We start from the raw sequence: 24603 nt of genomic DNA on the forward strand, positions 1-24603 counted from the left end.
CCTTTAACTTTTTTGGAAAGTAAGTGCATATTTTCTATCTTCTGAAAGCCATTTAGGACTCAGTGACCAATTTCAAGAAAATTAAGGGCGGTTTAGCCGTAATTTTTCAGGAGATTCCTCTACCTTCCCTCCCAGGTATTTGGTTTTTTGGATATCGGGCATGGGCTTCTAAAATACTGAGGTGTTATTATTGGTGAAATTGAAAACCGAATATTTTTGACACTCACTGTATATGTACTAGAAAAATTCGTCTCAATAACACTATTTGAAATGCTGAAGAAGTTTGTTGGAGTACGTAGTATACGAAACACCAAAATTTTTTAACGCAGGGGGCAAAACATTATATAGACGAGCCACTCTAACTAGGAATGACGAATCCATTAAATGAACAACTAGGGGAATTTGCAACTGAAAGCTTCTTGACGAATGAAAAAACATAAAGGCCCTTACCAGAAATTTCGGACATTGAGAAACAATTAGCTTGAAAAACATGAGCAACAACCGACAGTTCAAAACAGAGGAAAACGAACAGAACAGAAATTTGTGCACATACTGCGATATATGTGAACGGCTTTTCAAACCATAAATGTACCGCACCGCTCGGTTCAAAGACAGCTGTACCAAGTTCAAACAACATTGTGCCGTACCCGAATAAATTTCAAAACAATACAGTATAGATGGAAGAACAAGAGCCTTAACTAAACGCTCTTTGACAAAAGATGGCTGAAAACACCAATTTTTGAAGCGTTGAATGTTTTCCTGTAGAAAGTGAAAACCTTAGAACCCGAACCAAAGAAATATTGTTGGAAACACAATATTTCTCCCAGATTGGATTGCGTGAAAAGAATAAAAGAAAAGAAAAACCAAGCGGAATCAATTTGTGATTTTGAACAGAAAAAGTGTTCTTTTTATTGAAAGAAGGTAGAAAAGAATTAGTTGAAAATCGTTGCTTACCGAATGTTACAATGGTTGAATTGCAAGTAATTTATGATTGAACAAAAGGAAAGTATGAAAGTCCGAGAAAGCACAGACGACACGCATACATATATAAGTAGGTGAGCGGCAGTGAGAAAGAAAAAGAGTAAATGGAATAGGGAAAAACCTGAGTTGCTAGAAGCCAACAAGGACCTCTGAGACCCAGGGTTTTGGCGTTAACATTACCGCCCACCTTGCAGTAATGCTGCAATGAAATGAAAGAATAGAACTCCATGTCGTGTGTACTTTTCCGGATTACAATGTAATGTAATCGAAGTTAAAAGTTATTGAGGGAAAAAGTCGAATATGTATGTTATGGATGATGTATATGTAGCTGAAAAGGAAAGTTTGTGTTTCGTTCATAAGAATAAAGTTAAAACAAATCAGTGCAAATTTTTCAATGGAATTCAGTTTATTTTTAGGAAAGAACTGTTTCAGAATAGAAACGTGATATTTTGGATATCAGGAACTATACAGAATACGGTCCGAATATAGCCCAGCCGAAGATGGTATTGATCGCTGTAGGTAACCCTGGTCGGGAAATAGTACCGTCACAAATCACCTTCGTATATACATCAGCGCCAAGGATAATATCGTAGACGGAACGTTCATAGAATGTTGAGTCGGCAAGATACAGGTTCTGGAAGTGGTCTTTAACTTTCTTAGGTATTGCCCTGGACGGAGTTTTCAAGTTGATCCGATTATCCACCTTGAGCATTACATCCACCTGACGTTCGGAATCAAACCTAGGTTTTATCGTCAGCGGACAAAGCGTCTCACCGTCCATAGTGAGCGAAGTAAAATTTAAGGAATCTGCCAACTTCTTGGATATCCTGCTCACCGACGCACCCGAATCTAACAAGCACCTTGCTGATGATTTCACGTTGCCATCCGTGATCTTAACAACCGCCGTGGGTACCAGGATAATTGTGTTTTGCCGTAATAACGAAGATAAAGTGGTGACGGAGGTTACCTTGGAAGTTGATGGTGACGGTTCTGCTTGCGAATCACGACCCCCTTCCGGTCTTGGACGAACGGGGAGAGCGTCTCTTGGTTTGTCTTGCTGAATGTGGAGCAGGGTGTGATGGTTTCGATTACACTTTCTGCACCCCTGAGATGAAAAGCAGCCGCCATGAGAGTGTTCGTGAGCCAAACAGTTTTTGCAATATTTGTACTTCTCAACCGCACCAAGACGACCAGCCGTGCTCAAGCCCAGGAATTTTTTGCAGTATCGCAATGGGTGACGGCCTTTACATAGGCGGCAGGAATACGACGTATGCTGTCTCTCCACACTGGAACGGATGACTGATTTTGCACGGGAAGGCGACCTCGGCATGTTGTTCTAATAGACGTAGAAGGAATATAACGGATTGTTATAGACTGGACATCAGAAAGAATATAACGGATTGTTATAGACTGGACATCAGAAAGAATATAACGGATTGTTATAGACTGGACATCAGAAAGAATATACCGGATTGGTATAGGTTGGACATCAGAAAGAATATACCGGATTGGTATAGATTGGACATCGGAACGAATATAACGGAATGTTATATATTGGACATCAGAACGAATAATGGTATCGGCAGAAAGTATTAGTTTTGGGCGGATATTACGACGAGTTTCGTGATGGGCCGGGTTATAGTTCCCCGTTGGGTAACTACATCCGCGACTCGAACACGACCGTCTGAACCCATATATACTTTCGAAATGCGGCCGAGACGCCACGCGTTCGGTGGAAGATTGTCATCGATGACGGCTACTAATGAATCGACGGTGACGTTGGGCTCGGAAGTTTGCCACTTATTGCGCTTCTGAAGTTCACGCAAGTATTCGTTCTTCCATCGAGAACAGAAAGTTTGGTGAATTGCCTTAAGCTTTTCCCAGCGATTTAGAATTGAAATGGAGGAACTATCAGCATGTGGATCAACGGGAACCAGAATGGGAGTCCCAATAAGGAAATGACCTGGAGTCAAAGCAGCCAAGTCGGAAGGATCCTGAGACATCGGGGATAGAGGGCGCGAATTTAAGCAAGCCTCTATGCGACAAAGCAATGTGGAAAACTCTTCAAAGGTCAACTTCATCGTACCTGCGAATTTCCGGAAGTGACCTTTGAAGCTCTTAACCCCTGCTTCCCACAAACCACCCATATGTGGAGCCCCTGGAGGGATAAAGTGCCATGACAGCCGCTGAAGAGAATAATAGGCAGCAACTCTATCCCGAGTGGCTTGAAGGAAGTTCCGAGCTAAGAGCTTCGAAGCACCTACGAATGTTGTGCCATTATCCGAATATAACTCCAAAGGACAACCTCTTCGTGAAACGAAACGATGAAACGCGGAAAGAAAAGTGGATGTCGAAAGATCAGATGTGGCTTCCAGATGAATAGCCTTCGTGGAGAAACACACGAAAACGCATACGTATCCCTTGGTGGTACGGCAAGAACGACCGTTATAGGTTTTTATATCGAAAGGCCCTGCGAAATCAAGACCAGTTCGGGAGAACGGACGAGAGAACTCAGTTCTTTCTGGAGGAAGTGCTGCCATTAATTGTCGCTGACAACGATGCTTGTACAGAATGCAAGCTTTACATTTATTTATGGTAACCTTGATGAGATTCTTGACTTTCGGAATCCAGTATTGAGATCGAATAATTCTCAGAACTAGCTGGTTTCCACCATGAAGAGTTACCGAATGAACGAATGAAACAAGCAACTTTGAATAATGACAATTGGAAGGAAGAATTATGGGATGTTTCTCATTAAAAGATAATCCAGGTGAGGAAGAAAGTCGACCACTTGAACGAATTATTCCTTCCGAATCAAGGAAAGGATTAAGGTTTCGAATACCACTGGAAGCAGGAATGGAACGTTTAGCGGATAATGCATTGTACTCGTTCGGGTAGAATGATTTCTGACACACTTGAATCCAGCGATTCCGTGCCAGGTTTAACTCGTCACTAGTCAAGGGACCAGATTGAGGGACAGAATTTGAACGATGCCTTGGATGCGTACGGGAGATGAATCGATAGACTATAGCGAGAGAACGAAGGGCTTTGCCAAAGCAAGAGAACCTTTCTAGAACATCTTCAAATTCGGAAAAGTAGGCGAAATTTACGTGAACGGATTTCCTCTCCAGAGTGGTTTCCGAAACTGGAACGTTATCTGCGCACCACGTTGTCGGTGAATCTCGCAACCAATGAGGGCCCTGCCACCATAAGTCATTACCGACTAGGTCGGACGGAAGAACGCCTCTGCTTGCCAGATCGGCAGGATTCGTCTCGGAAGAGACATGACGCCACTTGGAAGAATCAACAACCTGAATTATGTTGGAAACTCTATTCGCCACGAACGTTTTCCAGAAACAAGGTGGCTTAGCTAACCACGAAAGAACAATTGTGGAGTCCGTCCAACAGAATATGGAATAAGACGGAACGTCCAACAGCGGAAGTAGGCTATCGATCATCTCTGAAAGAAGTGCTGCTCCACATAACTCAAGTCTCGGAATGGACAGGGTTTTCAAGGGAGCTACTTTAGTCTTCGAATAGACTAGGTGCGTTGAAACAGAAGCACCGGAAGAAATGCGAACGTACAACGCCGCTGCATAAGCGTTTTCTGACGCGTCACAGAAACCGTGGAATTGAACAGTGCTGGCTGGAGTGAAATTTACCCAGCGTGGAATTCTAATTTTTTCGATGGACGGAAAATCCGCCTGGAAACGCAGCCATTCTGAAACTATGTCGTGGGATAAAGCCTCATCCCAATCGATACCAGACGCCCAGATCCTCTGCATCAGAATTTTTGCCAAAACCACACAAGGAGATAGCCAACCGGCTGGATCAAACAATTTTGCTATTTGCGAAAGAACTAAACGTTTTGTGTACGTGACGGAATCTGAAAATGGTTTGGCCATGAAAAAGAACGAATCAGAACGAGCATCCCATCGTATGCCCAACATTTTGGCAGTACTATTTTCTTCGAACTCAAGAAAGTTCTTGTGAAGGAGATGTTCGGACGGAATATCAGCCAGAACATCCTTTATATTTGCGGTCCATTTTCGCAAGGAAAAGCCTGCGGATTTCAATGCAGATTGTAACTGCTGAATAGAACTAAGTGCCAACGAAATTGAATGCGCACCACCTAGAACATCATCGACGTACATTAAGTTGCGAAGAATATCGCTCGCCCTAGGAAGCTCAGAACGAACATCGTCTGCCAACTGATGCAAGACACGAATGGCAAGGTAAGGTGCTGAATTCACACCGAATGTTACCGTTTCTAACTGGAAATCTTGAACTTCCTCATTTGGATTTGAACGATATAAAATCCTCTGGAATTTTGCATCATCTGGATGAACAAGAATTTGCCTATACATTTTCTCAATGTCGGCATTGAATACGTAACGAAAGAATCTCCATCTTAAAATCAGCATAGTTAAGTCGGATTGCAGAATTGGACCCGTATGAAGGGTATCATTCAGACTTAAACCACTCGAAGAAGGAGAGGAGGCATTGAAGACCACTCGAACCTTTGTGGATGTGCGATCAGGCTTGACAACCGCGTGGTGAGGTAGATAATAAGTAGGACGGGAGGAAGAACTAGAAGAAGATACCAAGTGCATATGACCCAGCTCACTGTATTCCCGAACCACTCGATCATACTCTCCCTTTAACTCGGGAGTTCGCATAAGTCGAGCTTCGTTCCTAAGGAACTGAGCCATAGCACTGGACCTGGAATGTCCCAAACCTACACCATTAGAATTTGCCTCCTTAAAGGGCAAACGAACAATATACCTACCATCATCCGCTCTCGTAGTAGTAGATTTGAACAGATCTTCACAAAATTGATCGGAAGGGGATAGGAAGTTCTTCCTTGGAAGATTCTCCACCTCCCAAAAGCGTGAAATCTCTTTATGCAAAGAGATTTCACAGAAATTTGAAATAATTTTGACTGTCCCGGAAGAATTGCTGTTAACAGGACCTGTCAAGATCCATCCGAAGATGGTCTCTTGACCCAGAAGAGAGCCACAAATCCCTGCCTTTGAATTAGGAAGCAGTAAAGAAGGTAGAACGTCGCTACCAAAAAGCAAGTCGATTTGCGCACTCTTAAAGAAGTTAGGGTCAGCCAAGGAAATATCTGGAAGATCTTTGAAGAATGATGCCGGGATAGAATGACTTGGCAGATTACCCGAAAGCTTTGGAATAACAAAAGCAGATACTGTCAATTTGAAGTTGCGCTCAACCTTGGACGAAAGAACGAAAGTGCACTGTTTCCGTACACTGGCAGAATTGGAATTGTTCAATCCTGAAATTTGGGCATTGGTACGCTTGAAGGGTAACTTTATTTGGTTGAACAGACGCTCTGTGATGAATGTGCCTTCAGACCCAGAATCAAACAGAGCACGAGCTGAATATGTTACACCATTATGCAAAATTTGTACCATAGCTGTACCTAACAAAACTCCCTGAGCGCTAGTCGAAAAATAATTTTGCACATTCCCAACCCCGTTGCTAGTGGACTGTATTTCTGAACGAGAGAATGAGGCAGAGTTGGGATTGAAATTTGAATTGGAAGCTGTGTTAGATACAGAAGGCGGTACGGAGGAAGTGGAATTGACTGGAATCTTGTGAAGAAGTGTGTTATGTCGTTTATTGCAAGTATAGCAGTTATGCTTGCTTGGACAATTCTTGACCGAATGTGTTTTTGAGAAGCAATTGAGACATAACCCCTGTCGCTTTATCTCTGAACTGCGAACATCAGGATTCATCCTTAGGAATTTTGGACACTTTCGAATAATGTGAGCCTCATTCGGACATAAGGGACACTTCGGATCGGATACCTTACTCTGGAAAGAACTTAACTTCTTTGAAGGTTTCGACTTCCCTTCGGACGAATTTTCCTTATTACTGGACCCAGGAACACCTCTGCGCATCTCGGAAACAGACTCTAACGTAAGATACCTATTGGTAAGGAATGTGTCCAGTTCCGCCCACCGTGGAATACTGGACTTATCAGAAAGAGTCTGTTCCCAGATAGTGAGGGTAGAGTCCGGAAGCCGATTTGAGCACAAGAAGACAAAGATGGGATCCCAACTCTTTACATCAATGTCATAAGTCTTCAGGACGGAAATGCAAGAATTTATGTCTCGCTGGAGGCGTTTCAAACCCTGAGCGGACTCGGAACGAACATCGGGTAAATTGAAAAGAACTTTTAACTGGCCATTGACGAGAACTCGCTTGTTTTCGTAGCGATCGCAAAGACTGGACCAAGCTTGAGCGAATCCACTATTAGTTAGAGGGCTCTTCTGAACAATTTCTTTTGCTTCACCTTTGGTTTTTTGAACTAAATGGAAGAGTTTTTCCACAGAACTGAGACAGGAATTATCTATGTACACAGCCGTGAACATGTCCCGGAATGTGGGCCATGCCATAGAATCCCCTGAAAAAACTTCAAGATCGCAAGGTGGCAAATTGAAAGAATATCCTGAAGGAATGTTGGAGGAATGGGATTGAGGAACTTGACTAGACTGGGCTGGAGATTGCTTAGGAGCAGCATCTGCCCGCAGTTCGTCTGAAATTTCGGACAATTTGGCAATACACTTACAATAAGTAAGGTAAATGGTTTTGAACTTAGCGCGAATTGTGTCCAGTTCAGAAGCTTGATCTTCGTCACCTGATTCTTCTTCCTCGTGGGCTTCTGAAACATAGTCTTTGACGAAAGTGTCATATTCAGATTTAATTTTAGTCCATAAGGACTTTATTTCCTCTGTATGAAGCCGAATTAAGTGAACAGAGTTGACTGGAAGAATATTATTAGCTAGATCAGCGTCAAATCCCACGAGGGTGTCGGCTAGACGAATGAATGAATCGAGTGACATCTTCAAAAGGACCTTGAGTATGAAAAAAGGAATGAACAAGAACCCAGGAATATATATCGAATGGACAAAATTTAGAATTTCAGATTAAAAGCAGAAAATTCTGGTTAGAATGGAAATTCCTGTAAAAATACCAAAAGGTCACTTTTCGCTTCAACAGAATTCGAGAAAAAACCTCTTAAAATGGTGAATAGACCAATTAAATGTCGAAATTACGATTGGTTTTTTGCTTTTTCTTTTTTTTTTTTTTTTTTTGTTTAAAGAAGTGGACGAAAAGTCAGCAAAAATATATGAAAAATTGAGAAAAATATTTAAATCACACAATTTGTCAGTCTTTTACGACGTTTTATACAACATATTTATTCAAAACAAATATACTTGTACTAAAAATCGTATTTGTTGTTATGCGAAATAATGATATTGAAAGAAAAATAAATATATTTTCAAAAACCAAAAAATTTCCAAAAATGTATATAAAGTTGGATGAATTTATTTTTTTTTTTGTATTGGAATATATTTTATAATATCGGAAGAAACAACCAATTATTATCTTTCGAAAGATTTTAGCAGGTTTAATGGAAGAAAAAAATCAAATTTGAGAACCCTGCACAAAAGTCGAAAATGAAACTACCAAAGTCGAATTTAGTCGATTTTGAGAACTCTGCATTTAAAAGGAATTCTAAGAGTCAAAAATCAACGTGTAGAACCCTATCAGCATATGATCGAGCGAAATAGAATCGAAAACAAGAACAACAACAATAAATATTGAAATATCACCAGCACACAGCGGGAACAAGTGCAATGACAGAATAATGAAAGAATAAAATTGTTGTTGTCACTTGTTGGTAAATAACACACACGAATTAATGCAGCGCGAAACTTCGAATTTATGCGGGAATGAAGCACAAAAGAAGGAGAAATAATGCAATTATGTCTTTAAGGAAGGAACAAAGAGTAGAAAACTTCTCTTATTATTATTTTTTTATAAATGCAACAACAATTGCAATGATAATTGAACAAATTAAAGAGACATTTTTATCTTTTATTAAAATAACCACCGAATGGATAATTTTAACAGAAAAAAAAACACAATTGCACTTTTCTCTTAGAAAATAGATGAAACGAAACCGACACTCTTCCACCGAAACCGCGTATTGAAAGAAATGAAATTATGTTTTGCCGACGGCAAATGCACTTTTGCTTATAGAAAAATTTGCACTTTTGTAAAAGAACGAATCACAAACTTACCTTAGGTGATGATGGATGAAGGGATGAAAAATGTTAATCTGGATGCAATGAATCCCAAACTGGAACAGAATTTTCAGGGCAGTAATATCCGGCTCGAAGGACCAAATGAAAACACCAATTTTTGAAGCGTTGAATGTTTTCCTGTAGAAAGTGAAAACCTTAGAACCCGAACCAAAGAAATATTGTTGGAAACACAATATTTCTCCCAGATTGGATTGCGTGAAAAGAATAAAAGAAAAGAAAAACCAAGCGGAATCAATTTGTGATTTTGAACAGAAAAAGTGTTCTTTTTATTGAAAGAAGGTAGAAAAGAATTAGTTGAAAATCGTTGCTTACCGAATGTTACAATGGTTGAATTGCAAGTAATTTATGATTGAACAAAAGGAAAGTATGAAAGTCCGAGAAAGCACAGACGACACGCATACATATATAAGTAGGTGAGCGGCAGTGAGAAAGAAAAAGAGTAAATGGAATAGGGAAAAACCTGAGTTGCTAGAAGCCAACAAGGACCTCTGAGACCCAGGGTTTTGGCGTTAATGTTAAAGACAAATCAGTGCTGTAAAGAGATCTTAGGGTCCAATTTACTCTCGACACCACACGAGTTATATGCTGCGTAAAGGAAAGCTTATTGTCAAGTATAACACCGAGGCATTCAAGCTGCCCAACATATTCAATAAGCCCACCAGCATACATTACATGAACATTTTTACTACTACACGTAGAAAACAAAAAGCTTTACTTTTTAACGGATTTACCTTAAGCTTGCTGTCATCTGTCCACTTATGCAGCAAATCCATAACTAGATCTACCTGAGATTGCAACACATAGGGAAATCTCGAATCTCCTTTAACACTAACTGAAGATCATCAGCAAAAGCGAACGGGACACTCCAATTCTCCAAATTGGCAAAAAGATCGTTCATGTAAATAACAAATAGGAGAGGTCCCAAAACAGACCCTTGGGGCACTCCACTACTCACCGCAAGCTGGCCACTACACCTGCCACCCACACTAACCAACTGACTCCTACCATTTAGATAGGACCACAACAAAGAACAGGCACTGCCTGAAAAATTATACATGCATTGTAACTGCCTCAAAAGTGTGGCGTGATGAACTCGGTCAAACGCTTTTTCTAAGTCCAGCGACGAATACAAAACCGGGTTCCACCATAATTGGCTCGAATTTCATCAGTCAAGCCTGCAAGAACTGTTGCTGCACTTCTATTATTTCTAAACTGTAGTGTATTCAATATTATATTTCATGCACATGGCAACTCTGTTTCTATGTTATAAATTCTCTTTCTATTAATGTATCTTTTGTACTAATTAACTATTCGCTACATTTTTGGTAACTGTCATTTTGCTTACTAGTTATAATCTTTTTGTCCACTTCGATTTCAACCATCAAACAGATCAAAACGTTCAACCTCCATTTTCGATTAATATTAAACTTTGTTGTGTTAAGTATTTAATAAAGAATTATTGAATTAAATCTTATTGATCGCGTGCTTATTTTCATTTCAAAATACACAACAAAGATTGGCGACGAGTGTAAAGTAAATTTCAATAAACTTTGAATAAGAATCTGTGCATAAATTAAATAAATTCCTTTAACTTTTGCAACGCAAAATGGAGTCAGCTCAATTGGCGCAACTTCTAGAAGCCATTAATACAATGGCAACAGCTATGAAGAACCAACAAGCATCGTCTGCAACAACATCTACCAGTGCCAACATTATTACAAACTTCGATCAATTTGAACCTAAAAATGAAAGCTTCAAAACGTATAAAGAGCGTTTAGAATTGCATCTGCAGTTAAAAGGTGTATTCGACGATAAAATAACTAGTGCTAAATTGTTGTTGCAATACATTGGATCATCAACATATTCAACGCTAGCAACATTAGCAGCCCCAAGAAACATAAGTGATTTAAGTTATGATGAAATAATTCAACTTCTAACTACACATTTTTGTCCTAAAAAGAATGTTTTGGTTGAACAACATCGATTCCTTTGTGAAGTTCAAAATGAGAACCCAAACATTTCTGAATTCGTAGCAGTTCTACAACAACGTTTGAGTGTGAATGTAGAAAATCTGTGGCGGAGATATGTTTGCGCTCTCAGTTTATAAGAGGCTTGCGAGATACACATATACGTGAACAACTACTACAAACACCCAATGCATCATTTAAGCAAATAGTAGAGAAAGCAACAACACTTGAAGCTGCAAAACTTGACAGTCAGGCAATATCAAATGACACATCAACACAAATCAATCAAATTTATCAATACCGCCAAAAAGAAAATCGAAGCCGTAATCAAACCCGCCAAACATCAAGAATCAATTACAGCGAATTGGGCTTAGATGGTATGTGTGTGCGCTGTGGGCAATCAAATCACATAGCAAATGAGTGCAAAATTAACAAAAATAAATTAAAGTGCCGCTTATGTGGGAGAATCGGTCATGTAGAAGAAGTATGCATAAAAGCAAAACTGAACCAAAGTAAATCAACAGTAAATAAACACACACACCTGATCGATGAGTGCAACCAGCTGATCCGTTCACAAAGTGTTTCAAGTTTGTCTCACGGAACATACCCCACAGATGATTGTTTTGGAATAAACAAAATTATCGATTCCAACCAAAACAATAAGCGAACGTCAACAAAAGATAATGAAAAGTTCTACGCGGATTTACAAGTAGAAGGAAGAAAACAAAAGTTTGAAGTGGATTCTGGTGCGTGCCACACATTAATTTCGCAAAATCAATACAAAAAATTACATATTAATAATCCAATAAGGAAATCAAAAATTACATTTCGATCCTACACGGGGGAAGTTATTGTGCCTGTGGGTGTTGTGGACGTTCAAATAAACAAAAACAAAACATCAAACGAAGAAATGTATATAGTGAATTCAAATTGTTCTACAGTATTGGAGCGTGGATGGATACGCCGTTTTAACATAAATTTCAATGAAATCGATTCTATGGTGCAAACTGTGATGCGACCGACCAGAAATACAGAAAAATCAAACATACATGATTTCGGACCGCATACAAGCGCTGTTTAAGCCTGGGAGGAATGGCAAAAGTTCCAGAGTACAAAAAAAATTTAAAATTGCGTTAGTCAACACGTCAATGAATTCAACACATTCGAATCAATCAACGTTCAAATTCCAACTTCTAAATTTTCTAAAAAGGAAAACAGCTAAAATTCAACATCAACTATTTTGACGGAACCTGCTTTAAAAATCAAATCCTCAATTAATATGCCGTACTTATCAATTTTCAAGCCGAAAAGATGTTCTCCTGTGGGACCAGTCCTTATTAAGCCTGGGAGACCATAGTTTATTCAATATTATATTTCATACACATGGCAACTCTGTTTCTATGTTATAAATTCTCTTTCTATTAATGTATCTTTTGTACTAATTAACTATTCGCTACATTTTTGGTAACTGCCATTTTGCTTACTAGTTATAATCTTTTTGTCCACTTCGATTTCAACCATCAAACAGATCAAAACGTTCAACCTCCATCTTCGATTAATATTAAACTTTGTTTGTGTTAAGTATTTAATAAAGAATTATTGAATTAAAACTTATTCATCGCGTGCTTATTTTCATTTCAAAATACACAACATAAACCCACACTGAGAATCATGGAAAAGGTTATTATTTTCAAAGTAAAACAACATTTGTTTTTTATACTCTCAGCATTTATGCTAACGAGGGTATATACACTTTCATACGGGCAAAATGTGCCTCATCGAAATAATGGTTTTAGACCCCAAGTATGTTTGGACGAAATGTGTTTCAGACAATTTGGAGTCGTTTGAGCAATGTCCGTCCGTCTGTCTGTCTGCCTGGCTGGCTGGAGCGCACGATAACTCTCGAACGGATCAACCGATTCGGTCCAAAGTTTGGCCTTCGTAATATTTTGTCCAAACTTAGTTTAAGTTCGAAGATGGGTTATATCGGTCCACTCCTTCGGGTACCTCCCCCACAAAATTTCGAAAATGTTCGGATATTTTATACGTACAATAACTCTTGAAGAAAGTAACCGATTTGGACCATAATTTGCAACTCGTGAAATGCCTACAAGACTTAGATGAGGTTCCAATATGGACTCAATCGTTCCACTCCTTCGGGTACCTCCCGCACAAAATTTCGGATAAGTTCAGTTTAGGACCTGCTCTCGAATCGCTTTGATTTTTGTTTTAGCAACTTCACTGTCCCCCATACGACGGAACAAGTTTCATCAGGGGCAAGTCCATACTTCCTGAGAAAATAGCCTGAATATTGCACAAAACCCCTATAACACTGTGTGAGGTGGTTGGAGCGCAAGATAACTCTAGAACGGATCTGCTGATTCGGTCCAAAATTTGGCCTTACTAATATTTTGTCCAATCATAGTTTAAGTTTGAAGATAAGCCATATCGGTCCACTCCTTCAGGTACCTCCCCCACAAAAGTTCAAAAATGTTCGGAAAATTTGTTCATACGGTAAATCTTGAAGGGAGTGTCCGAATTGGTCCATACTTTACACATCCTAATATATCTACTAGATATAGATCAGGTTCAAATATGGACTATATTAGTCCACTCCGTCCGGTACCTCCCACACAAAATTTCGGATAAGTTCACTTTAAGACCTGCTATCGAATCACTTTGATTCTTGTTGAAGTAACTTGCATTCGCTGCATCAATTACGATGGTAAACGTTTTTTCAGGGGCAAGTCCATACTTCTTGACCAAACATCACGAAGGGTGTAAAAACCCCCTATGACACCATATGTAGTGGCTGGAGATCCAATTCCATAATGGTCAATGTAGATCCATTCCTTTTAGTATCTCCTCCACAAAACTTTTGATCTCTAATCCTAATGAACATTTTTGTCGGTTCAAATTCCCAAAAATTTTAAAACACTAAATACATACGTTTTTTCTGGGAAAAATTTTTTTCAATATACACAGGCTGAGGGTATATCTCTGTCGGCAAAGCCGACTGACACTTTTTTACTTGTTTAGTATGTGTTCGACGATTTTAGAACAAACTGATAACATTGAAATCGGCCGAAAATCAGTCGCATTTTTCTTTTCTACTGGCACAATTTTAGAAGTCTTCCACACTTCAGGGAAAACAGAAGTTAATATGCTATTAACAACATGTAAAAAATATGTAAAAATTTTACATACGACTTTCCTATTTTGGCTAGTCAAGTTGAATTTTGTTTGTACTCGTTAACCCTGTCAAGACAGATTACCAAAAATTTGTGTTTCAATTTTTCAATTAAGACCCGTTTTTTTCAATCTTGCCCCAACGTGCGCAGCGTCGATAACAAATTGTAACTTATTTTTATTGGGATTTATAACCCCGAAATGAGGCAAGTGAAATGTCTAACTGTTCTTGCCTCCTGTTCCAACATAATTCTGGCGTAGCCTTTATCTAATTCTTCGCATTCTTCTTTCCACTGTTAAAAGTCGTTTGAATGCCATATCATATGGTTGAAGAAGAGAAACAAAGCAATCCGGTTTTTGAGCTAGAGTTGGCACCGTTTTCAAAATGTCATTTTGAGAAAAACACGTTTTAAGTTTCTCTGCTACATACAAATCACAATGATTTTTTCTCTTCCAACACTCATACCTCAGTCAATTTTGGTCCGATCGACTTAAAAGTTATAGCACATATTCTATGCTGCTTATACTTTAAAATAGGCCAATATTTCGATTTTCTAAAATTTACAAGCGAAGCGAAAATAAAAAAAAATATCCATTTAAAAAATTTAAACTGTCAAAATCAAAATTTCGATTTACTTAAAAAATTCATAGTTTTTCGCCATAAATCCGCCAAAAAAATTGTTAAGAAATGTCTCTCGTTTAAGGACAATCTTTTTATGTATAATAATCACACAAAAACATATGAAGATCGCATCAGCCGTTTTCGAGCTATAGTGGGCACCGCATTCAAAAATTACATTTCGAGTGAACCGCGTTTAAAATTCCTATGTTACATACAAATCACAATGAAATTTCCCTTTCTAACCCACATATCACAGCTAATATTTGTCCAATCGACTCGATTTTTTGCAACATATTCTATTCTACCTTTAAAATGAAAAAGTTCGAGAAGTACCTACGAAGCTTTTAATGATGGGAATATGGTAAATATGCTCAAACAAATGCCCTGTTCCAGAACCTGCAAGAAGCTACATATTTTTACTACGATAACCTTTTTTCCTTTATGTTATCGAAAAAAATTGTAAAAAGTAGTATATTCTTGCAGTACTGGAACAGACCAATAATGAAGTCACCTACATGTTCAGAGACTGCATGACTGTAACAGGTTTCGGATAAATGGCTTTTATGGTTCAGTGATATGAAAACAAAGCTTTCCACTCATACTGATACGATATAATAGACCCCAGTGTAGAGGAATGGGACAGGGTTCTGAAACGTGCGTCCATATAATTGAATAACATATTGTACAGTTGACTCCTATGTGTCCGCGATTATTCCTTATAGTCTCTAGACTTCAAATTCACTGTGTACTTACAGAAAAAAAAATCGACAGAAAGGTAAATTGAAGCCTATTTTATGCCAAAATTAAACGAAAGCGGTACCAGGGATCCAATGGGGAAAATGTCTCCGGATTACACCAAAACAATCGATGATTTAACGTTTGCAGGCCCCAATATGATGAAAAGAAGTTCAAATCCAAAATATGCCTTTACTATGAAGAAGTTAAATAAATAAAAAATTCTCTTACGTTTGCTAAAAATGCAAACTTAATTTAATCCCTATTGGAAACTGTGGAAGGGTGTAATATTTTCGGGGTTTTTACTCGCCACAATATACTTAAAAAAGTTATATTTACATGTTAAAAAAATCTAAAATTTAATTTTAAAAAATTTGTTGAGTGGTGTAATGTTTATTTTAACGTTCACTGTATATTTGTGAACATCTTGTCACATTACATAGGGTAAGTGCACCAGTAGTCGGCACTTTAAGGATTCTCGTATCTTCTGCCGTATGTCATTCCGAGTCTAAATATCCAATCAAATTAAATTTAAGTTGTTATGATTCGTTATTTTGTGTAGTTTTAGATTATATAAACAATTTTTTTGATTATTTCTGTTCAACATGCAAAAATTACAATTTTAGTGAAATACTGCTTTTTCACCAGTAGTCGGCACCATTCCCCAGTTGTCGGCACCCACAACGTACGTATTTCAAATCATGGCTAATATTGCTTAAAATCGCTAAAGTTCCTTTCAAATTGAAACTATTTTTTTTTTATTAATTAGCCTTTAAAGTATTTCTTTAGTATTTTTCATAATTTTTAGCTAAAAGTAATCGATAAAAATCAATGTTTATAACCCCATGCCGACTTCAGGCAAATTTTATATTTTTTTGTCCCTACTGTGGAAAAAATTGATGTTGTCCGGCCGGTGATTCTATACATTTGTTATAAGCACTTTTGCAATTCGCTTTAACTTTAATTATATTTTACAACTGTTTCGTCATGTATCAACTACCATTGGGCAGAACATATATTAACTACCCTTATTTACTTCCTTCACTGTTGATAGAAAGAAATAACAAATTTGATGAACAAAATTTAATTAATGTATGTATATGTTATCATTTTTCTCGTTCTTAAGGTTAAACTTCAAATAATTGACAAAACTTATTCAATCTTTAAATAAATATTCGATACTTTCTTTACAATTTTTTGCGTAAGAAAATGAAACCTTAAAATTTTTTTTACTATCTTGTATTTTTAGAAATCAAGTCAAAAATATTGTTTACTGTTTAAATCAAGTCGATATGGAATTGAACGTCTGGAAATATGCGAGTCAAAGGATGACAAAAATCCAAAAATTATTACTCTGGAAAACTGCGTTAAAATAACTCAAGAACCGTCGCCGGCTAATCTTATATGCATAGTTAAAAAAACAGCGACATTAACCCTTAATGCTATTAATGAGGAGAGTTTAAAAGAATGGGTGAATGCCCTTCAAAATGTTGCTTTTCGTAATAAAAATGAGAACACCCAGAGTATGTCTGCCATTGAAGAGGATAACGATCTGTACTGCAGTTCATATGGCGATGGCTTGTTCATAGTTTCTCTTGTTCCGACGGAAGCGTCAATACGCTGTAATATAGATCCCAAGTGTTACATGCTGCAGTTAACAGCTACTGAGCTACAGTTAAAATCAACCAATGGTTCCAAAACTGTTATATCCAATTGGCCTTACCGTTTTATTCGTAAATATGGGTACCGCGACGGAAAATTTACGTTTGAAGCTGGAAGGAAGTGTTCAACTGGAGAGGGTATATTTATACTGGATCATTCGAATCCCCAGGACGTTTTCCGTTGTATGTCTTCGAAAATGAAATGTATGAAAAAATTAATATCTGGCGACGGTGTTACTATTGATAGTTGCGAAAATCAACTTAATGCGGCTGCATCAATGGAAGCCGGTTCACGTAGTCCATTACCACCTTCATTTTCGACACAGCATTCTTCTGAAAAAGATACTAGTTCAAATCAAATACTCAAGGTTTTTAATTCGACAGATTCTAGCTGCTTAATGGCACATACACCAAAAAATATTCCAAATAAACCGCCTCGTAGAATTGTATCTACGACAGATAAACCTGCTGCTGTTGTTGAGACCCAGCATATACCTTTAAATATTGAACACAATATTGGACTTGATCACACAAAGTATAAACAATTCGAAGCTGTAACAATTACAACAAGTAATTCAAGTAAAGCAATCGGATCGACCGTTATACTAAACCCTCCATCCCCGAATATACATCGTGCGCTTAATATAGTATCTGACACTACTCGGGAAGCAGTTGCATTCGGGGAAACGCCGGCAGAACGAGATTATGAAAGCATTGCAAATATTACCGAAGCATGGAAAACGTTAGGAATAAATGAAGTAAAGCACAATGAAAATATACGAACATCAGATAATAACGATTTTCAAGACAATCATTGGAATCGCGATGCAATTGTAAATACAAGAGACATGTTAAGGGATACTTTGCAACTAGGATCACCGGCGATGTTTGATATTGACATTGGAGAAAGCCCCAAAAGCGTTTCAAATATTATACCTACTGATCTAACTTACGATCGTCTCGAGTTCTTAACCGCTAACAATAGGGCTTCCAGTGGATACAAGACAATAGTGCCTATAACTTCGTTTGCAAATCAAAGCTTGTCCACAACGCCATTACAAAATGAATATGAATTCATAAATGTTCCCGACACAGATCCATGTCGCAAAGCTGATGACACACATTTAGGATACGGCGTACTTCGAAAATCAAAGAACTCACCGTTGTCCACCACGGTACATCCTATAAGTGTTAGTAGCCGTTCTTCAAACAGCGAATCTGTAACTAAAGAAGATAGCGGCATAAATTATGTGCAAGTGGGTAAATCAAAAAGAGTTGTAAATGAGATATAACTATTATTAAAAATATTTGAGTATCAATCTGTGATTATGATATTTGCATTCGTTTATATCATCGTATTAAAAGTTTATATTATTGCCAACATACGAGATATTTTTAAAACAATATACATACAACATACTATTTTATAAGTTAAAATAATTCAATTTGCCTATATAGTCCTTCATTTCTACAATTTAAAAGATATGTTTAAATATATTCAGTAAATTAAAATTGTGACAATATAAATATACGTTGTATATACATACATTACAGTGCAGAAAACATTCACTTAAAACTATTTTTAAGAATTGTTTATAATATTTTTTTAAATAATAAAGAATTAATTTTTCTAAGTATTGTTTACATGTCCTTTGAATGTTCCAGATAAACTTACACGATACACTATTTCCTGCGGAAACCAATTTGTTGTCGTTTTTAAATTTAATTATAAAAGGCGAATTCGAATGTCTAGTTTGAATAAAAATTGCAGTGAGACCGTTTGCATAGCAGTATGTAAAGAAATTTAGAGAAAAATAAAACACAATGACCTGTTTATCGATACAGAGTCGGCGGAAAAGGGAACTGATGAAGTTGTTTGGTGACAACTGAAACTATAGTATTCCCGACCCTCCGCCCGCAACTAATCAATTTCATATCCACTGTAAAACATTTTGTTGTTATTCAAATACTTGAATACAACAAAATATGGACAAAAGCTGAAATAAACACAAAGATGTAAAATTCTGCAGTCCAACAATAAAAAACGCCAACAACAATAATAGGCATCAGCACGGCCTTGTTGATCAATGCGTAATGCAAAAACAACAACTTTCTCGTTGTTTTACCCCCGCTTATTGAAGCAACACTCCTATGTTCGTATTCTTTGCAAAGCAAAGACGACATAAACACAGTTGTGGATATAAAATTCTTTAGTTCGACTCAAATTGTAGGGTAATCAGTTTTAGGGCCATATAGCAAATTTCTCATTTTGTTTAATTTGCTGGATGGGCTTATTGACCTGTTTATCGATACAGAGTCGGCGGAAAAGGGAACTGATGAAGTTGTTTGGTGACAACTGAAACTATAGTATTCCCGACCCTCCGCCCGCAACTAATCAATTTCATATCCACTGTAAAACATTTTGTTGTTATTCAAATACTTGAATACAACAAAATATGGACTAAAGGTGAAATAAACACAAAGATGTAAAATTCTGCAGTCCAACAATAAAAAACGCCAACAACAATAATAGGCATCAGCACGGCCTTGTTGATCAATGCGTAATGCAAAAACAACAACTTTCTCGTTGTTTTACCCCCGCTTATTGAAGCAACACTCCTATGTTCGTATTCTTTGCAAAGCAAAGACGACATAAAAACAGTGGTGGATATAAAATTCTTTAGTTCGACTCAAATTGTAGGGTAATCAGTTTTAGGGCCATATAGCAAATTTCTCATTTTGTTTAATTTGCTGGATGGGCTTATTGACCTGTTTATCGATACAGAGTCGGCGGAAAAGGGAACTGATGAAGTTGTTTGGTGACAACTGAAACTATAGTATTCCCGACCCTCCGCCCGCAACTAATCAATTTCATATCCACTGTAAAACATTTTCTTGTTATTCAAATACTTGAATACAACAAAATATGGACTAAAGCTGAAATAAACACAAAGATGTAATAAAACACAATGTGAAAGTATTTTTTGTAATCGCAGAGCACTGTATATTTACCGATTTAACGTTCGTGGAATCATGAAAGTTAAAAATGTTGTGTAGCGTTACGTAAAGCTATTTTAAAGGGTTTTTAGTTGATTTTATATGCATTTGATGAAGTGTCTTCAACAACTAGTTTAAGATAGTTACCTAAGAAATACATGAATTTCCGTGACATATTTTGAATGTAAATTTTGAATTATAATTGCCACTTAAACATTCATATGCAGAGCTTCGACATGCAGAGCTTTCACTCAGTATGCAAAAGGCACAATAAAGAAAATAGGTCTGTACGATAACCCAAAAGTTTGTGCAAATTTGCACAAACTTTTACAAAATGCTGTTGATAACAAACTTGCAAAGTAGAAGAGAGAGAATTTGGAGACAATTATGAGAGAATATTGGAGAGTCTTGGAGACTTTTGTTTACAAGTTTTTGCAAGGAAAATTTTTCTTGTAAGAATTTGCAAGTTTGATCAGCTGATTAAAATTCGAATGTTTTGTGACGGACTTCTTGGCAAAAACAAAAACAAACGTTTGGCTATTAAAATAAATAGATATAAAAAGGGAAACAAATATTAAATAAATTATGGAAAACGCTAATGTAAGCAAAATTACTTATTTTGTAGTTTCTGGTGACTATTTTTTTTTTTATTTTAAAGGTATCAAATCTCAGCAAAAAGCAGTGCATCCATGGAGTAGGAGAAACACAATGTAGACTACCTGGCCGTCTAACGATATCAATAAATATGTTTGCCAAACATCGCAATGCGTTACAGTATGTTTTATATTTGTGCATTGGAAAGGGAATTATAGTTGTAAGAAACACTAAGGACCTCGTCACATAAGAGGCAGAAATGATTTCAGCCGGGTGGAACTCAGTTCCGGATCGTTGACGCAAGTCAACGGGGTTATGGACTTGACCACGGAAATCATAATATGGCTGTAAACAGGACCACAGCGAACTCTGCAGCCACTACATATGGTGCCGTTGGGGTTTTTACACCTTTCGGGCTGTTTTCTCAAGAAGTATAGACTTGCCCTTAAAATACTTTTACTGTCGTAATAGAGGCAGCGAATGCAAGATGCTTCAACAAAAATCAGTGATTCGAGAGCAGGTCTTAATGTGAACTTTTCCAAAATTGTGTGCGGGAGGTACTTGAAGGATTGGACAAATATTGTCCATTCCTGGAGAACACACGAGGTCTATTTTCCTCTTATTGCTCATATTTTTGTAATTTTAAATGGAAAATAAAACAAGTAAAAAAGTATCAGTCGGCTTTGCCGACAGAGGTATACCCTCAGCCAATGTGAATTGAAACATTCATCTACGGACATATAGAATGTATTTATTTTGACAATATATTAGGAGATCCAAAGTTTGGACCAAATTGGTTGCACCATTCAAGTGATATCGTCCTAATATTTTAGTGACTTTTTTAAAATATTGGGGAGAAGTACCGGAATTTGGGGACCGGTATTGCCACATGAAACTAAGTTTGGATAAAATATGACGAACACCAAATGTTGCACCAAATCGGTAGAACAGTTCGAGAGCCACATATGGTGACATATGGCTTTTTACACCTTTCGGGATGTTTTCCCAAGAAATATGGACCTGCTCCTGAAACAACTTTTACCGTCGTAATGGAGGTAGCGAATGCAAATAGCTTCAACAAAAATCAAAGTGATTCGAGAGCAGGTCTTAAAGTGAACTTATCCGAAATTTTGTGTGGGAGGTACCCAAAGGAGTGCACAACTATAGTTCATATTCGAACCTGATCTATATCTGGTAGATATATAGCATTTCCAAATTAAATGAAACCTTTTCCAAATTGAATGAAACCTTTTCCAAATTGAATGAAACTTTTTCCAAATTGAATGAAACCTTTTCCAAATTAAATGAAACCTTTTCCAAATCAATTGAAACCTTTTCCAAATCAAATGAAACCTTTTCCAAATTGAATGAAACCTTTATTTTTATTAAAAGAAAAAAGCCAGAATATTTTGAAAGGAGAAAGAATTAAAAAGTTGTATGGGGTTTCAACGATTTTTTACTTACATTCTAATCTTAAGTAATGACATAAAAGTGTACCTTCCTGCATGTTTTGCTTCCTTGAACTTGAACAATTCATAATTTTTGGGCATCAATTAAGTTTATAGTGAAATAATCATAAAGAGAGAATAATCCTAGAGAGAGGCTTACAAAATTGCTAATAACACTCGTGACACAAAATGGAGGTGAAAATCTGGGGCAGAGATAATTCCTTTTGGAATTGAAAGCCCTTGGTGAGTATATTAGGAATCCCGAGGGACAGATTAGCCGTGAGTCGAACTTCGGAGTTGTGGCCTGATTAAGTTTCTGCTGAAGTACATGGTCTTCTGAAATTAACGTTATATTTTTGTTAACTGTTGTATTAGCTTATTTATGAGACGACTTGTCTTCACTCAAATCGAATGAGGATTATTTTCGGCCTTCTAACTCCCTTCCTTCAATGTCCTTTTCGTCCCTTATTTTAAGAAGCGCTATAAAAGTACCACATGCAGCAAATCGTGAACCACTTCATTATGTAATACAATTAGCCCCTGTTATTATTAGTAATTTATTAACCGGTAATTCTCTCTTTAGCATTATTTCGCTATAACCTTAATTGATGCCCAAAACATATGAAATGTTTAAGTTCAAGGATTCAAAACATTCAGGAAGGTACACTTTTATGTCATTACTTAAGATTAGAATGTAAGTAAAAAATCGTTGAAACCCCATACAACTTTTTAATTCTTTCTCTTTTCAAAATATTCTGGCTTTTTTCTTTTAATAAAAATAAAGGTTTCATTCAATTTGGAAAAGGTTTCATTTGATTTGGAAAAGGTTTCAATTGATTTGGAAAAGGTTTCATTTAATTTGGAAAAGGTTTCATTCAATTTGGAAAAAGTTTCATTCAATTTGAAAAAGGTTTCATTCAATTTGGAAAAGGTTTCATTTAATTTGGAAATGCTATATTAGGATGTGCAGAGTATGGATTACATCAGTCACTCCTTGAAGAGTTATCGTGCGCATATTTTGTCCGAACATTTTCAAATTCTGGTGTGGTGGGGGGGGGGGGGGGGAGTGGTTCCAAAGTGTGGGCCAAATCGGTTACTCCCTTCAAGAGTTATCGTGCGCACAAATTTTCCGAACATTTTCGAACTTTTGTGGGGGACGTACCGGAAGGAGTGGACCGATATAACCAATCTTCGAACTTAAACTAAGTTTAGGCAAAATATTACGAAAGCCAAATTTTGAACCGAATCGGTTGCTCCGCTCGAGAGTTATCGTGCGCACCAACCAGCCGGACAGACAGACAGACATGGCTAAATCAACTCCAAATTGTCTGAAACACATTTCGTCCAAACATACTTGGGGTCTAAAACCATTATTTCGATGAGGCACATTTTGCCCGTATGAAAGTGTATATTTTTTTTTTATTTATTTATTTATTTTTCAAAAACTTGCCACCAGGCGGATATGCCCATTTTATTTGGTTGCAAGCAAGCTACATTGAATATTAAACTACATATATAAACAAAAAATGAATACAAACATATATCAATTATACAGTAAATGATGTTAAAATTGAATTAAGAATATAAAATTGAACTTAATAAATTAAAAATAAAACTTAAACTAAAATCCCAATTAGGAAGTCTTCAATAAGAATGCTACACCGCAGAAATAAACGGATTTGTACTACTAAAATTACGTCCTCTCCTGAAGAAATCTTAATACAAGTTAGTAAAAACTTATAAAAGCTTGAATATTTTAGGAAAGGAAGGAAAATTACAACATTGTATACTTTGATCAAAATTTACAATATAGAAGCAAATATCGCAAGTATTTAAATGTATAAAAAAATGTTTTATGTACAAAGTTCCATATATTTAGCCTTGAAGCGTTTAACAGAATACGAAAATGACTTAAGTGAGGTTGGTAGGACATTATAGAGTCGTGCAACTCTGACGTGGAAGGACCGATTTAAATACGAGTTCAGACGGGGTATGCGAAGTTGGGGATTTCTTGTAGATCTACCAAAGTGGAACAGTTTTATTAAATAAGTAGGTTTCTTAAATTTATGAACTTTGTAAAAATGCAACAATAATCGTGTATTGACATAATTTGAAAACGAACACCCTAAAAATCGAATAACATAGCCGGACATGTGTTGACGTCCTTTTATAGAAAATATATATCGGACTACTCGATTAAATAGTACATGTAATTTTTTAATAATAACTCTCTTGGTTCCAGAATACACTTCAATGCAATAAAGAAAAACA

The 24603-nt window shown here is 37.0% G+C and overlaps 1 protein-coding gene across 2 annotated transcripts in view; it reads left to right on the forward strand.

Annotated features, from left to right (window-relative positions):
- Positions 1 to 18927, forward strand: part of Dok (docking protein homolog) — a 161187-nt gene extending 142260 nt beyond the window's left edge. For both annotated transcript variants that reach the window (XM_073979170.1, XM_073979171.1), the window contains one exon: positions 16882 to 18927. In XM_073979170.1, coding sequence (XP_073835271.1) covers positions 16882 to 18585 — 1704 coding nt within the window. In that variant the 3' untranslated portion in view covers positions 18586 to 18927. The remainder of the gene's footprint in view (positions 1 to 16881) is intronic.
- Positions 18928 to 24603: the final 5676 nt, after the last annotated feature.

Source organism: Musca autumnalis, unplaced genomic scaffold (assembly GCF_047663935.1).
Source record: "Musca autumnalis isolate F117 unplaced genomic scaffold, ASM4766393v1 scaffold_3, whole genome shotgun sequence".
NCBI lineage: Eukaryota > Metazoa > Arthropoda > Insecta > Diptera > Muscidae > Musca > Musca autumnalis.